Consider the following 13,909-nt stretch of genomic DNA (forward strand, 5'->3'; position numbering starts at 1 on the left):
AAACGCTTCCAAAATAAGAAAAATGGATTATGGGAAGAAGAAGCATAAGAACATGGCGTCCCGAAAAAAAAAACAAAAATTATAGAAAAAGAAAGACAGGTCGCCATTTTAATTATGCGAAAATCAAAAATAGGAAGCACATAACTACAAATGACCGTCGGATCGAATCATTAGTAATAACAAAAAAGGATAAATTAAAACAAAAGGTTAACTAAGGGAAAGTGATGTTATTCACAGAAGATAAATATTCTATATAAGTTATAGAATAATCACTATAGTAAAAAACAAAGAACAAAAATCTTAAACTTATAAAAAACTTTCATCGCACAGTAGTAGAAGGTTTATTTTGAAGAAAAACACCAGAGAGAAAAAAAATTGGTGCTGGAAGCACCCGACACAGATTAAGAGAGGGTATCTGTATCAGATGGGAAATTATCGTCCAAAAAGCTCCGAGCGGCAGTTGTAGAGTGGAAGACACGACGATTTCCATCGGGAAGAGAGATTCTGAGTCGTGCAGGGTACAGTAGTGCCGGTTTGAGATTTTTTTGATAGCATCCCGACATTAAAGGTTTAAAAGTCAGTCGTTCCTTCATCACTTCAGGACTGTAGTCTTGAACTATTCTGAAGGAATGCTGACGATACTTGATCATCCCTTGTCGACGAGCGATCTGGAGAAGTTGTTCTTTAACATTAACATAATGGAAATGAAGAATAACTGGTCTGGGTTTGGAAACAGCCGCTGCCGACTTTACCCACGGTATACGATGGGCGCGATCGAGTAATGGAGGATCGTTGGGAAAAACTGAACCGAACGAATCCTTTAAAAGTTTAGCAAAGAATATTACAGGATCTCCAACCTCAACATCCTCGGGTAGGCCAATTAAACGTAAATTTTGTCTTCTCGATCGATTCTCAAGATCAATAACTTTGGATTTAAGTTGTTGGAGCTGTTTAGTAGTCGAAGCTAGATTCTTCTCTAAGATCTCAACTTTTGTATCCGTCTTCTGAGATTTAGTACCCAGCTCAGAAATTTTTGCATCGTGTTTTTGAACATCAGCATTCAGGAATTTCAAAGATTCCGTGATTGATTTTAAATCTTCATTAAGGCTTTGACGATGTTGTTCAAATTGAGCAGTTAAACTTTCAGATAATTTTATCCGATGCTGCTCAAACATTTCCTCCAAACACTTCACCATAACTTCGTAAGTTAATTCCGTTGGTTTAGAGTCACCTTTCTTCTTTCCTCCGTTCCCATCAGCGCCTTTCCCATCTTTGGTTTTAGATCTCGTACTCATTTCTTTAAGCTCAAAAGTTGCGATTGACAAAAGGAAGTCAATTAATCGATAATTCAGAGAGATAAAATAAGTCTTCTGGTGTACTTAAAGTTGATTAGATCAAGGAGATCATAGGTTAAAAAGGATAACGGGAATGGAGCGAAGCCAGAGAGACGACCTCACTCCATGAGCGTTCCCTGCAGAATCCACATGGTAGGCTTATTCAGAAAGTTAGAAGGCATGGGATCCAGGGAAGTTTGGCCAGGTGGATTCAGAATTGGCTTGCCTGCAGAAGGCAGAGGGTGGTGGTGGAGGGAGTACATTCAGATTGGAGGATTGTGACTAGTGGTGTCCCACAAGGATCTGTTCTGGGACCTCTACTTTTCGTGATTTTTATTAATGACCTGGATGTGGGGGTAGAAGGGTGGGTTGGCAAGTTTGCAGACGACACAAAGGTTGGTGGTGTTGTAGATAGTGTAGAGGATTGTCAAAGATTGCAGAGAGACATTGATAGGATGCAGAAGTGGGCTGAGAAGTGGCAGATGGAGTTCAACCCAGAGAAGTGTGAGGTGGTACAATTTGGAAGGACAAACTCCAAGGCAGAGTACAAAGTAAATGGCAGAATACTTGGTAGTGTGGAGGAGCAGAGGGATCTCGGGGTACATGTCCACAGATCCCTGAAAATTGCCTCACAGGTGGATAGGGTAGTTAAGAAAGCTTATGGGTGTTAGCTTTCATAAGTCGAGGGATAGAGTTTAAGAATTGTGATGTAATGATGCAGCTCTGTAAAACTCTGGTTAGGCCACACTTGGAGTACTGTGTCCAGTTCTGGTCACCCCACTATAGGAAAGATGTGGAAGCATTGGAAAGGGTACAGAGGAGATTTACCAGGATGTTGCCTGGTTTAGAAAGTATGCATTATGATCAGAGATTAAGGGAGCTAGGGCTTTACTCTTTGGAGAGAAGGAGGATGAGAGGAGACATGATAGAGGTGTACAAGATAATAAGAGGAATAGATAGAGTGGATAGCCAGCGCCTCTTCCCCAGGGCACCACTGCTCAATACAAGAGGACATGGCTTTAAGGTAAGGGGTGGGAAGTTCAAGGGGGATATTAGAGGAAGTTTTTTTACTCAGAGAGTGGTTGGTGCGTGGAATGCACTGCCTGAGTCAGTGGTGGAGGCAGATACACTAGTGAAGTTTAAGAGACTACTATACAGGTATATGGAGGAATTTAAGGTGGGGGCTTATATGGGAGACAAGGTTTGAGGGTCGGCACAACATTGTGGGCCGAAGGGCCTGTACTGTGCTGTACTATTCTATGTTCTATGTTCTATAACTTCCCAACCGCCAATGTTAAGCTAACAGGTCTATAATTTCCTTTCTGCTTCCTTGTCCCCTTCTTAAATAGCGGAGTGACATTTGCAATCTTCCAGTCTTCCGGAAGCATGCTAGAATCTACGGACTTTTGAAAGATCATCACTAATGCCTCCACAATGTCCACAGCTACTTCCTTCAGAACACGCGGGTGCATTCCATCTGGTCCAGGAGATTTATCTACCTTTAGACTATTCAGCTTCCTGAGTACTTTCTCTGTGTAATTGTGACTGTGCACACTTCTCTTCCCTGCCACCCTTGAGTGTCCGGTATACTGCTGATGTCTTCCTCAGTGAAGACTGATGCAAAATACTCATTCAGTTCCTCTGCCATCTCCTTATCACCCATTACAATTTCTCCAGCATTATTTTCTATCGGTCCTATATCTACTCTCACCTGTCTTTTACTCTTTATATACTTGAAAAAGCTTTTAGTATCCTCTTTGATATTATTTGCTAGCTTCCTTTCATAGTTAATCTTTTCTCACTTAATGACCTTCTTGGTTTCTTTTTGTAAGGTTTTAAAAACTTCCCAATCCTCTGTCTTCCCACTAATTTTTGCTTCCTTGTATGCCCTCTCTTTTGCTTTAACTTTGGCTTTGACGTCTCTTGTCAACCACAGTTGCATCCTTTTTCCACACGAAAATTTCTTCTTTAGAATATACCTGTCTTGCACCTTCCTCATTTCTCGCATAAACTCCAGCCGCTGCTGCTCTGCTGTCTTTCCCGCCAGTGTCCCTTTCAAGTCAACTTTGGCCAGTTCCTCTCTCATGCCTCTCTCATTGATTCTTTTCTGTTTCTTTGTAGTTACTGTGAATGCCCACAAGAAAAGGATGCATGGTGACAAATATGTACTTTGACAATAATTTTCCTTGGAACTTTAAACTTTGAACACTATAAACAGCTTCAGCCATCACCGTCTGTTTCCTGTCACCCAGCTAACTATGAACTGAGACGGTGTGGCAGTTTGAAGGCCAATCTCAGAACTTTTCATGGAACTGATTGTAATCTGTACAGTGAATCTGTACAGTGATGTTCCTGCGGAGAACACCTCTGTATGGATGATCTGTGTACTAATCTTTCTGTGTGGGATTCCTGTTTCCCCGCAAATTCTAATAGCTGAACAAACAGTTAAGCACCAGATGAAGAGGTTCTCAGAAGACAAGCGGAGACCCTTTGTTTCTGACACCTGCCCCCCCCCCCACCGCTGTCCCGTCAAGCAGGCGTGTGGAAGCCACAAGTTCTCACCTTCATTCTTCAGTCTCTGAGTCTCCATAGAGATCTGGGCAAAGAATCTATCACACTCTGGGGGGTTGTTCAGGTCTCTATTTTAATCCTCACTCAAATTAAACATTTCTTCAACATGCCTTCCTTACAACATAAACCTGAAGTTCTCAAAATAGAATCATAGTTGTGGACTATGGGGGACAGAAGGAGGGAGAGTGAGAGAGGGGGGAGAGAGAGGGGGGAGAGAGGGGGAGAGAGGGGGAGAGGGGGAGAGGGAGAGAGGGGAGAGGGGGAGAGGGGGAGGGGGGAGAGGGGGAGAGGAAGAGGGAGAGAGAAATAGAGAGAGAGACAGAGGGAGAGAGAGAGAGAGAGAGAGAGAGAGAGAGAGACATAGCCTTTGATATTCTGGAAGTTTTAACTCTTTAGTTTGAACTCTTTGATCAGCTAACACCTCACACACACCATCACTGAGATCCGAGAACACAGAGTATAGAACATTTCCAACTCTCCCATCATAACACCTCCCCAGCCTATGCTGGGGACATGGAACCACCCTGAAACTTCTGTGTTTTGAAGGATTCATGAAAGTACTGATACTATTGGTGAACATTTACTGGTTGATTAAAAAAAATTCCTGATTGTTTGATCTATGATAATTAAAACAATATTTATATTTATAACAATAACTGACAATTATCTTTTCAGCCATGTTATTTTAAATTATCAAAACATTAATTTATTAATGCAAATGTCCTTACCTTCATAAAGAATATCTAGAGAGAGAAAAAGATCCCCTTAAGAATCAAGTCTTGCTGTCTATGTGTGGAGCTATGGGAGAATGGCAATCTCTTATAAGAATAGTTCTCCTTTGTGTTTATTGTGGACCATAAAACTATAAGAGATAGGAGAATAATTAGGCCTTCCAGTCAATCAAGTCTGTTCTGCCATTGCATCAAGGCTGATTTATTATCCCTCTCATATCCATTATCCTGCCTTCTCTGCGTAACCTTCGATACCCTTACTAACCAAGAATTGTCCTTTAAATATTCTCAATGACTTGGCCTCCACAGCCATATGTAGCAATGAATTCCACAGATTCACCACCCTTAGGCTAAAGAAACTCTTTCTTATCTCTGTTCTAAAGAGATGTCTTTATATTATAAGTCTGTTTCCTCTAGTCCCAGACTCACCTACTATAGGAAAGATCTTCTCCATGTCTATTCTATCTAGGCCATTTTATATGTTTCAATGAGTTCCCCCCTTATTCTTCTAAACTCCAGTGATTACAGGCCCAGAGCCATCAAACACTCCTCATTTGTTAACCCTTTCATTTCTGGGTTCATTCTTGTGGATCTCCTCTGGACTGTCTCCAATTTCTTAGATAAGGGGCCCAAAACTGCTCACAAGACCCCAAGTGTGATCTGACCAATGCCTATAAATCCTCATCGTTGCATTCTGCTTTTTATCAAATTTTGGAGAATGTAATAGAAGCCTAAGTATTCAGGGCAGAGAATACTAATGTTTTGGAAAACATCCACATTACAAAGCAAGAGGTGGCATTGGTGCTCTTAAATCACATAACGGTGGATAATCCCCAATGGTCCATCATCATCATCATCATGTATGACATGGGTGATCGTGGCCCCATGACCATTGTTTACAGGTGACCCCAGCCATTATCAACACTGTTCAGAGATTGTCTATATGGCATCAGTGGTCACATAACCAGGATTTGACATATGCACCAGCTGCTCTAACAACCATCCACCTCCTGCCCCCACGTGAACCTGATCGGGGGGGAAGGGACTAAGCAGGTGCTACACCTTGCCCTAGGACAACCTGCAGGCTAGTGGAGGGAAGGAGCATCTTCCACCTCCTTCGGTAAAGACGTTCTCCACCCTGCCACCTAAGGGCCCAATCAAGTGTATCCTGGAACATTGTGGGAATGCTGAGAAGATATTGGCCAAGATATTTGTATCACATTAGTCACCAGACATTTGGAAGGTGGTGAATGTTGTGTCTTTATTTAAGAAGGGCTGCAAGTACAACCCAGGAAATTGCAGGCTGGTGATCCTAACATCAGCGGTGGAGAAATTACTGCAGGGGATTCAGAAACAGGACCATTCACATTTGGGAAAACAATGACTGATTAGGGACAGTATCCCACAAAATTGACTGAGATTTTTTTTGAAGGGAAGAACAAGATGATTGACCAAGACAGGGTGGTAGACATTGTTTAAATTGACTTTAGCAAGGCCTTTGACAGGACCCAGCACGATGGGCTGGTCCAGAAGGTTAGATCACATGGACGAACTGGCAGAATAGTTGTGAAATTGGCTTGGAGGGAGGGGGTAGAGGGTGGCAGTGGAGAGCTGGTTTCAGATTGGAGGCCTGTGCCCAGTGGTGTCCCACAGGAATCAGTTGAATCCACTGTTGTTTGTCATTTATATCAATAATTTGAATGAAAATGCACTTGGCATGATTAAAAAGTTTGCAAGTGACACCAGATTTGGTGGTTAGTGGATGGTGAAGAAGATTGTGTAAGATTATAACAAATCTATAACAATTAAGAAAACGGGCAAAGGAATAAATTTAACTCAGTCAAGCGCAAAGTGATGCATTTTGGGAAGTTAAGCAGGATGGGACTTGCACAGTAAATGCCAGGACTCTGAGGGTGGTATAAAACAGAGAGACCCAGGGATACAGATATACATTTAGGTCCATCAGCCCCTACTGGGGCATAAGCTTACCAGAGCCTTCTGTCCTAGGCTAGTCTTTCACGATGTCCCCAGGCTTAGCCTGTCTTCTTGGTGTCCCTTGGATGAGGTCTTTGGAGCTTCTGTTGGCACTTCCGTAGCTCTGTGCTTTTACAGATGAGGTTGCTAGCCCCATGTCCAACCCTCCTCCATTCTCAGCTGGGTTTGAGACTGTCCATGGCAGAGATAGGGATTTAGCTCCCTGAAAGTGGTCACACAAGTAGCCAAGGCAATGAAGAAGGTACTGGACATATTTTGCTTTCATTGGCCAGGGCATTGAATATAGGAATTGGAACATCATGTGTCAGCTCTGTACGATATTGGTGAGATGGCACATATTGTGTGTATACCATTGCTCAGCTATAGGAAGGGTGTCATTAAACTGGAAAGGGTGGAGGGAAGATTCATAAGAATGTGACCAAAAACTAGTGACTGGATAGGCTGGGACTGCTCTCCCTGGAGGGTAGGATACTGAGAGGATAATATGGAGGTATACCAAACCATGAGGAGCATAGAGAAGAAGTTGGAATTGGTTTATTTTTGTCAAATGTACCAAGATACAGTGAAAAGCTTGCCTTGCATACTGTTCATTAAGATCAATTTTTTGCACAGTTTGCTGAGGTAACACAAAATGAAACAATAACATAATGCAGAAAAAGGCCACAGTCATAGAGTGATAGAGAAACAAGCCCTTCAGTCTGTCCAGTGCTTGTTAATCTGATCTTACATTTAGTCTCACTACCTGCACATGGACCATAGCCCTCCTATCCACATACCTATCCAAAATTCACTTAAATGTTACAATTGACTCCATATAGATCACTTCCACTGCTGCTCGTATCATACTCACAGCACCCTTTGAGCAAAGACGTTCCCACTCAGGCTCCCCTCAAATATTTCACATTTCAACCTTAACCCATGACCTCTAGTTCTAGTTTCACTCAACCTATGGGAAGACAAATCTTTGATAATAAATGTACTTTAAATCCTTGAATCTGTGAAACATCTGCAAGCACTCATCTTATCTGTACCCCCATAAGTTTGCATTTCTCTATAATGATCTCCCCTCACTCTCCTGTGCTCCAGGGAAAAGAGTCTTAACCTTTTCAACCTTTTTCCAGTCTGAGCAACATCCTTGAAAACTTTCTTTGCTCTTTTTCAAGCTTATTGCTAGCTTTCCTGTAGGTCAGTGACCAGAACTGCACACAAAACTCTAAATTCAGCACAACATTGCAACTCCTTTACTCAGTGCCCTGATTTACCAAGGCCAAAGTGCTAAAAGCTCTCCCATCTCCTACCTCTACTCTCCTTTCTACCTGTGCCATTGCTTTCAAGGAATTGTGGATCTGTGTTCCCAGGTCCCTTTGTTCTATCACACACCACAGAGTTTTACCATTCACTGTGCAAGACCTATTCTGGTCTGTCCTCCAAAAGTGCAACACCTCACACTTTTCCACATTAAATTCCATTGGCCATTTTCTACCCATCTTCCCAGCTGGTCCAGATTGCACTGCAAACTCTGATAGCCTTCCTCGCTGTCCACTACACCCCCAATCTTTGTCTTATCCACTAAGTTGTTGATCCATTTTTACCACAATTTTATCAAATCCTTAATAGATGCAATAGCTACAGAGAAAGTGGAGTACAGGCAGACAATAAAGTGCAAGGTCATAACGTGAGGTCAAGAGTCCAGTGTATTGTGCCATTCATATAACAGTGGGATAGAAGCTGTCCTTGAACCAGGTAGTACACACTTCCAGTCTTCTCCCGGATGGGAGAGGGGAGTAAAGAATGTCCCAGTGGGTGGGGTCTTTGATGATACTGGCTGCTTTACTAGGGCAGTGAGAAGTGTAGATAGAGCCCATGGAGGCGAGGCTGATTCCTGAATCAGAATCAGCTGTATTATCATTGACAGATTCATGAAATTTGTTGTTTATCAGCAGCAGTACAGTGCAAAACATAAAATATGACTATAAGTTACTATAGAAATATGAAAAAATAAATAATAGTACAAAAAGAGAGCAAAATCATGAGGCAGTGTTCAATGTCCATTCAGAAATCAGATGGCAGGGGGTAAGAAGCTGTTCCTGAAATGTTGAGTGTGGTCTTTGACTCCTGCACCTCCTCTCTGATGGCACTAATAAGAACATAAGAAATAGGAGCAGGAGTCGGCCATCTGGCCCATCGAGCCTGCTCTGCCATCAATAAGATCATGGCTGATCTTGCCACGGGCTCTTCTCCACCCACCTGCCTTTTCCCCACAACCCTTTACCCCCCTACTATGCTCCTCCAGTGCCAGCCTAATGATGCCAAGGGTGGGATCACACTGCAATCATGATATCAGCGAGAAACTCTCTCGCTAGATGGAATGGAGGACACTTGGCTGTCAGATGTTCCGGGCCCTGCGATGCGGTGAGCTGTGCCAACAACCCTCTGCAGCCTTTTGCAGTCACCGGAAGCGCATTGCCGTACTGAGCCCTGATGCACCCAAATCAGATGCTTGCTGTGGTGCTTCGATAAAAATTGGTGAGGGTCAATGGGGACACGCTAGATTTCTTTAGCCTCCTCAGGAAGTAGAGGTGCTGGTGAGCTTTCTTGGACATGATGTCCATGTGGTTGGACCAGCAGAGGCTACTGGATGATGGTCACTCCTAGGAAGAGACTTGAAATGCTCAACTCTCCTGATGTCAGTACAATTAATATAGACACGGGATTACGTACACTGTTTCTGCACCCCGTCCTAAAGTCAATTAATATAGACACGGGATTACGTGCGCTGTTTCTGCACCCCGTCCCAAAGTCAATTAATACAGACACGGGATTACATGCGCTGTTTCTGCACCCCGTCCTAAAGTCAATTAATATAGACACGGGATTACGTTCGTAGCTATGTAGAATGAGTTGCCAGAGGAGGTGGGAGAGGTGAGCATAATTACAACGTTTAAAAGCATTAGGAAAGTTAGGTGGATCGCGACGTTTCAGATTGATATGGACTAAACGTGGGCAAATGGCACTAGCTCGGGCAGTTTGGCCAATACGGATGATTTGGGTCGAAAGGCCTGCTTCCATGCTGTATAACCTGCTGGCTCTGATGTATAACCCCTGAGCAGGGGTTCCCATCCTTTACGCGACATGGACCCCTACCATTTACCGAAGGGCCCGTGGATGCCAGGGTGGGAACCCCCGCGCAGTACCACGTATGGCTCTGATCTGGATAAACTTTAAAGGTTGGGAAACTCCCATGGGAAAGTTAGATGAAATTTTGAACCTTCTTTTCAAAAGGCGAGCGGGTGCCAGTTTGTATCTGGTCGTGAGTTGGGAAGTGATTGGTTTCACAGCTCAGCGGGGGAGCAGAGACCAAATGTAAAGAGAGCGCTACCACACCTTGAGGGGCATCATCAAAGGCCATCCGACCCCGCCCCGACCTCACACGTCTCTCTCCTTCACTATAATACAGGCCGCCCCGGCTACTCCGGCAGTGAAGCTCAGTGTCCTCCCCAGGCCGGATCTAGCCAGCGAACACTCAGCTCCGCACTTAACCTCCGTTTAAAGCTCTTTAACTGCGGTCTGACAGCTCAAGTCACTCACCTCCGCGCCGGGACCATCCGCCTCCACGCTGGGATCTTCAGCTCAGGTCTGGGACAACCCAACTCCGCGCTGGAGCCACTGCCCAGCGCTGAAGATGGCAACTGAACCTACTGGTTTAAGAGAAGTGAAAAAGGTAAAAATATTTAAGTCTGTCGGGGCTGTATTTTTTCTGGCAAGGCGAGCTGGTTGAAGCAAGCATAAATAACCGTTTATTTATTCAAAGCCCCTCCGCTATCAGATTTCTGAACGGACAATGAACACCAAAGTATTTTTGCATTATTTATATAATTTTTTTAAAAAATATTTCTTATTGTAATCAGGTTTTTGTATTGCACTGTACTGCTGCCGCAAAACAACAACAATGCTATTAAACCGGATTTTAATTCTGGTCTGAAATGTCCCCGATTTCCACCCAAGCCGGGCAGACGGGGCTGTTCACGACCAAAATGTGCAACCGCTTTCCAAGGGCCGTGAATTAAAAAAAATCTTCTCATTCATTTTTCTACAGCTGTTAAAACCCTTGGTGGAGAAGCGGAGGCGAGATCGGATGAACCGCAGCTTGGATCAGCTCAAAACTTTTCTATTGAAACACACCCATAACGAGGTGAGGGACCGCGGATCGGCAGGTCTAGCTCTGCCCCTCCCCCCACCACCCTCTGGGACCCCTCACCCCTCCTTCCTCCGCGTGCTTCCCCGTGGTCCCAGGCTCCCGACAATCCAGCCTTGCGCGAACCCCAATCTTCAGTTTTCGCGTTTTACCGCTTTTCTCTCTTTAGACTTTCCGGAATGGTAAAATGGAGAAGGCAGAAATCTTAGAAATGACAGTCCACTATCTGAAGACAGCGACACTCCCAAATTTCCAGGGTGGGTATCCGATGTTAGCTGGGTGCGGGTGGCTTACTATGCCCCAGTACTGTGTTACCTTTTCGCCACTGCTCCCATCAGCTTCCACTCCGCGGGCGGGTGTCGTTTCCCGCCGGAGTTCTCTCCTTTAAAGCGAAGCTGGGCACCTGCTGTCAGAAGAGGAACCCGTCTCGGGAGTTAGAGTCGGACCATGCCATTCCGCTGAGGCAATGGATGGGTTTCACAGAATGTTTCGTGTTTGAGTTCAGTCGTGTATCGGGAATTTGACACGGGGATAGTATATCAAATGGAGATAAGGTTATTTTCTCGGGGGGGGGGTTCTTTGGAATTGTCCACCCCAGTTCGGTGAATGTATGGAGGACGGGATTGAGTTCTGTTCCATTGGGCAGTTGAGGCGAGAGGGTAAAGTTGAATTTAGATCGACCGCGGTCTTATCAAATGGCGGCGGGCAGTTTACAGGTCTGTCTGAATTTCAGAATTAACGTACTGGGTTACTAGACTGGTACCTCGGAATAGGTGAGGTAGAGGCTGAGAGGGGAATGAGGGATCTGACCGAGGAGATGGGGAGAAGAGGGGAGACAACCTCGAACGAGGGGTCACTGAAAGTCACTCATTTAAGCACAGATGAGGTGATTCTTTTTCATCGGTTGGTCTTGGGGACTTTCACAAAAGCAGGTGGAAGCACAGTCTAAGAACTTTAAAACGCGATGTGATCCCGAACGAGCAAGCAGGTGAAATATTGCAGCCATAGCAATATGACTAAATAACCTGACTAAATTGCGGTGTGTTGGAGTCGTTCTAACTGGAACTGTATCCGTTCTATCTCGAATTTACCAACTCCGTAGTACAGTCGCTGTGTTAGGAAACAGATGGACTTAGAAGCGTTACGGTTTGCCCAAGTCACTAACTGTGGTTATTGTTAAACAGGGCACGGCTCGGGGATCCCGCGGCTCAACTACCAGGCCGGGTTTCAGGAGTGTCTCTTACAGGTGACTACCTTTGTCCAGAGCTGTGCTTCCATCAACGCGCAGGCCAAGAGCAGCCTGATGGAGCGGCTGGCTGACTTCGTGGACCAATCGAGGGCAGAGAGCCAGAGCGGCCAGCAGGTCAACTGTGGGAGCGCTCGGAGAGCGGCAGCGAAGGCTGCGGGGGCGTCCGGTACGTGGCCCGGGCACACCTCCGCCTTGAGGCCGCTGGCCATAATACCGGGGGTCGCCATTAATCGCCAGACACAGCAAGGTTCGCGCCTCCTGGCGAGCCAGGGCACCCCGTTACACCAGGCACAGAACCCAGTCAATGCCCAAACTGGGAACCACGAACTCGTTCGGCGGGGTTGCGCGCACTTTGCGGATTTCCCCCAGAAAGTGATGGGCTCGCAAGACCCCGTCTGTGGACAACAGAGTTCCAGCAAAGTGACTGTACCACACAACGTTTGGAGACCCTGGCCTTAACTTTCCGTAATCACCTTACCTATCTGACCGTCCACTTCCACCTTGCCCTCTCGCGCTGTATCTATAATAAAGTTTATCTATATTTTAAGATTTTTGACCACTTAAAATATTCTTTAATATTTCCTGTATTCTGTGCGTCTCTCATTTCAATTATTTTGTATATTTTGCAATAAAAATTTAAAGTAATTATTTGTTTGAATTGATAAATTGCAACAAATAACATAATTCTACTGACAGGGTATGGCTGGTTACCACAGGTAATTACTAGTCGCTATACGTCACATGACAAAAGTAGGCAAGGTACTGTGGGCTTTTGATGATGTCACATGGGCAGTAGACATCGCTTTTATGGACTCAGTAAGGTCTTTAATAAGGTTCCAAGTTGTAGCTTGCTCTGGAAGGGTAGACCTCATGGATTCTAAGGAGAGTTGGCTAATTGGATACACAATTGGCTTGATGGTAGAAGGTTATTTCTTACATAAAACTGTTGGGTTTATGGGAGAAGGGGGGAAAATAAGAAGGGAAGGAATTATATTGACTTGGCCTAGAACTGGGCATACTTTGCTTAATTATATACTGTGCAAGTTTTTCACCATTATGAAACAGTTGAACACATACTATTACAACTTGAAACATAAAAGGTTGAAAGAAATCAAGAGCAGATTTCTATTAAGTCTTTGCGGGTTGATGTTTTCATTTAAAAACTTTATTGAGTTATGGTAGTGACTTTAACTTAATTCACAGTATCGTCTTTCTTACCATCTGTAGGGCATTTGGGGGTAACTTAGCTTTCATTTGAAAAGATTAATAAAGGTTTTATTTCCCAACTCTCTACACCACACCCCTGTCCAGTTGGTGGCAGTAATGCGCCTTTGAATCGGACAGCTAACTGCCTTTAAAAGTCAGAAGAGGAAGAAGGTGGTTATTTCTTGGTTTGGAGGCTCATGGCTAGTGTTGTGCATCGGGACAGTGCTGGGCCCGTTGTTTTTTGATCAAATATATCAATAATTTGGATAAGAATGTACAGATGCACGGACGATACTAAAACAGGCAGTTTAGTGGACAGTGAAAGAAGGCCATCAAAAAGTTACAGGTGGATTTTAATCAGCTGAGTAAGAGGACTGAGGAAATGGCAAATGGAATTTAATTCAAATAAGTGTGAGATGTTGCATTTAGGGAAGTCGAGTCAATGTGGGCCTTTCACAGTGAACGGCAGGGTCCTGGGGAGTATCGTCAAATAAACGGTTCTCTGAAAGTGGGGGCGCTTGTAGAAAGGCTGGTGAAGAAGTGTTCTGGCTCACTGACCTTCACTGAATGTAAATGTTGGGAGTCGGTGCCGGTGCCGCCGAGGCCGCACTTGGGGCATTGTGTTCAG

The 13,909-nt window shown here is 44.5% G+C and overlaps 1 protein-coding gene across 2 annotated transcripts; it reads left to right on the forward strand.

The window, feature by feature from the left end:
* Positions 1–37: 37 nt before the first annotated feature.
* LOC140197906 (transcription factor HES-1-like) lies at positions 38–12,667 on the forward strand. Of its 2 annotated transcripts, XM_072258502.1 has the most exons (5): positions 38–871; positions 10,089–10,352; positions 10,728–10,823; positions 10,996–11,083; positions 12,011–12,667. In XM_072258502.1, the coding sequence occupies exons 2-5, from the start codon at positions 10,314–10,316 to the stop codon at positions 12,532–12,534; spliced, it is 747 nt and encodes a 248-aa protein (XP_072114603.1). In that variant the 5' UTR covers positions 38–871; positions 10,089–10,313; the 3' UTR covers positions 12,535–12,667. The 2 variants fall into 2 exon arrangements, with proteins under 2 accessions (XP_072114603.1, XP_072114604.1); XM_072258503.1 differs by lacking the exon at positions 10,089–10,352.
* The last annotated feature ends 1,242 nt before the right edge of the window (positions 12,668–13,909 follow it).

The sequence above is a fragment of the Mobula birostris genome, chromosome 5, assembly GCF_030028105.1.
Source record: "Mobula birostris isolate sMobBir1 chromosome 5, sMobBir1.hap1, whole genome shotgun sequence".
In the NCBI taxonomy this organism is placed as follows: domain Eukaryota; kingdom Metazoa; phylum Chordata; class Chondrichthyes; order Myliobatiformes; family Myliobatidae; genus Mobula; species Mobula birostris.

Coding starts and splice junctions, on each gene's coding strand:
- LOC140197906 (XM_072258502.1), top strand. CDS start 10,314: ATGGCAACTGAACCTACTGGTTTAAGAGAAGTGAAAAAG. Junction 10,353..10,727: donor GTTTAAGAGAAGTGAAAAAG/GTAAAAATATTT, acceptor ATTTTTCTACAG/CTGTTAAAACCCTTGGTGGA. Junction 10,824..10,995: donor TGAAACACACCCATAACGAG/GTGAGGGACCGC, acceptor TTCTCTCTTTAG/ACTTTCCGGAATGGTAAAAT.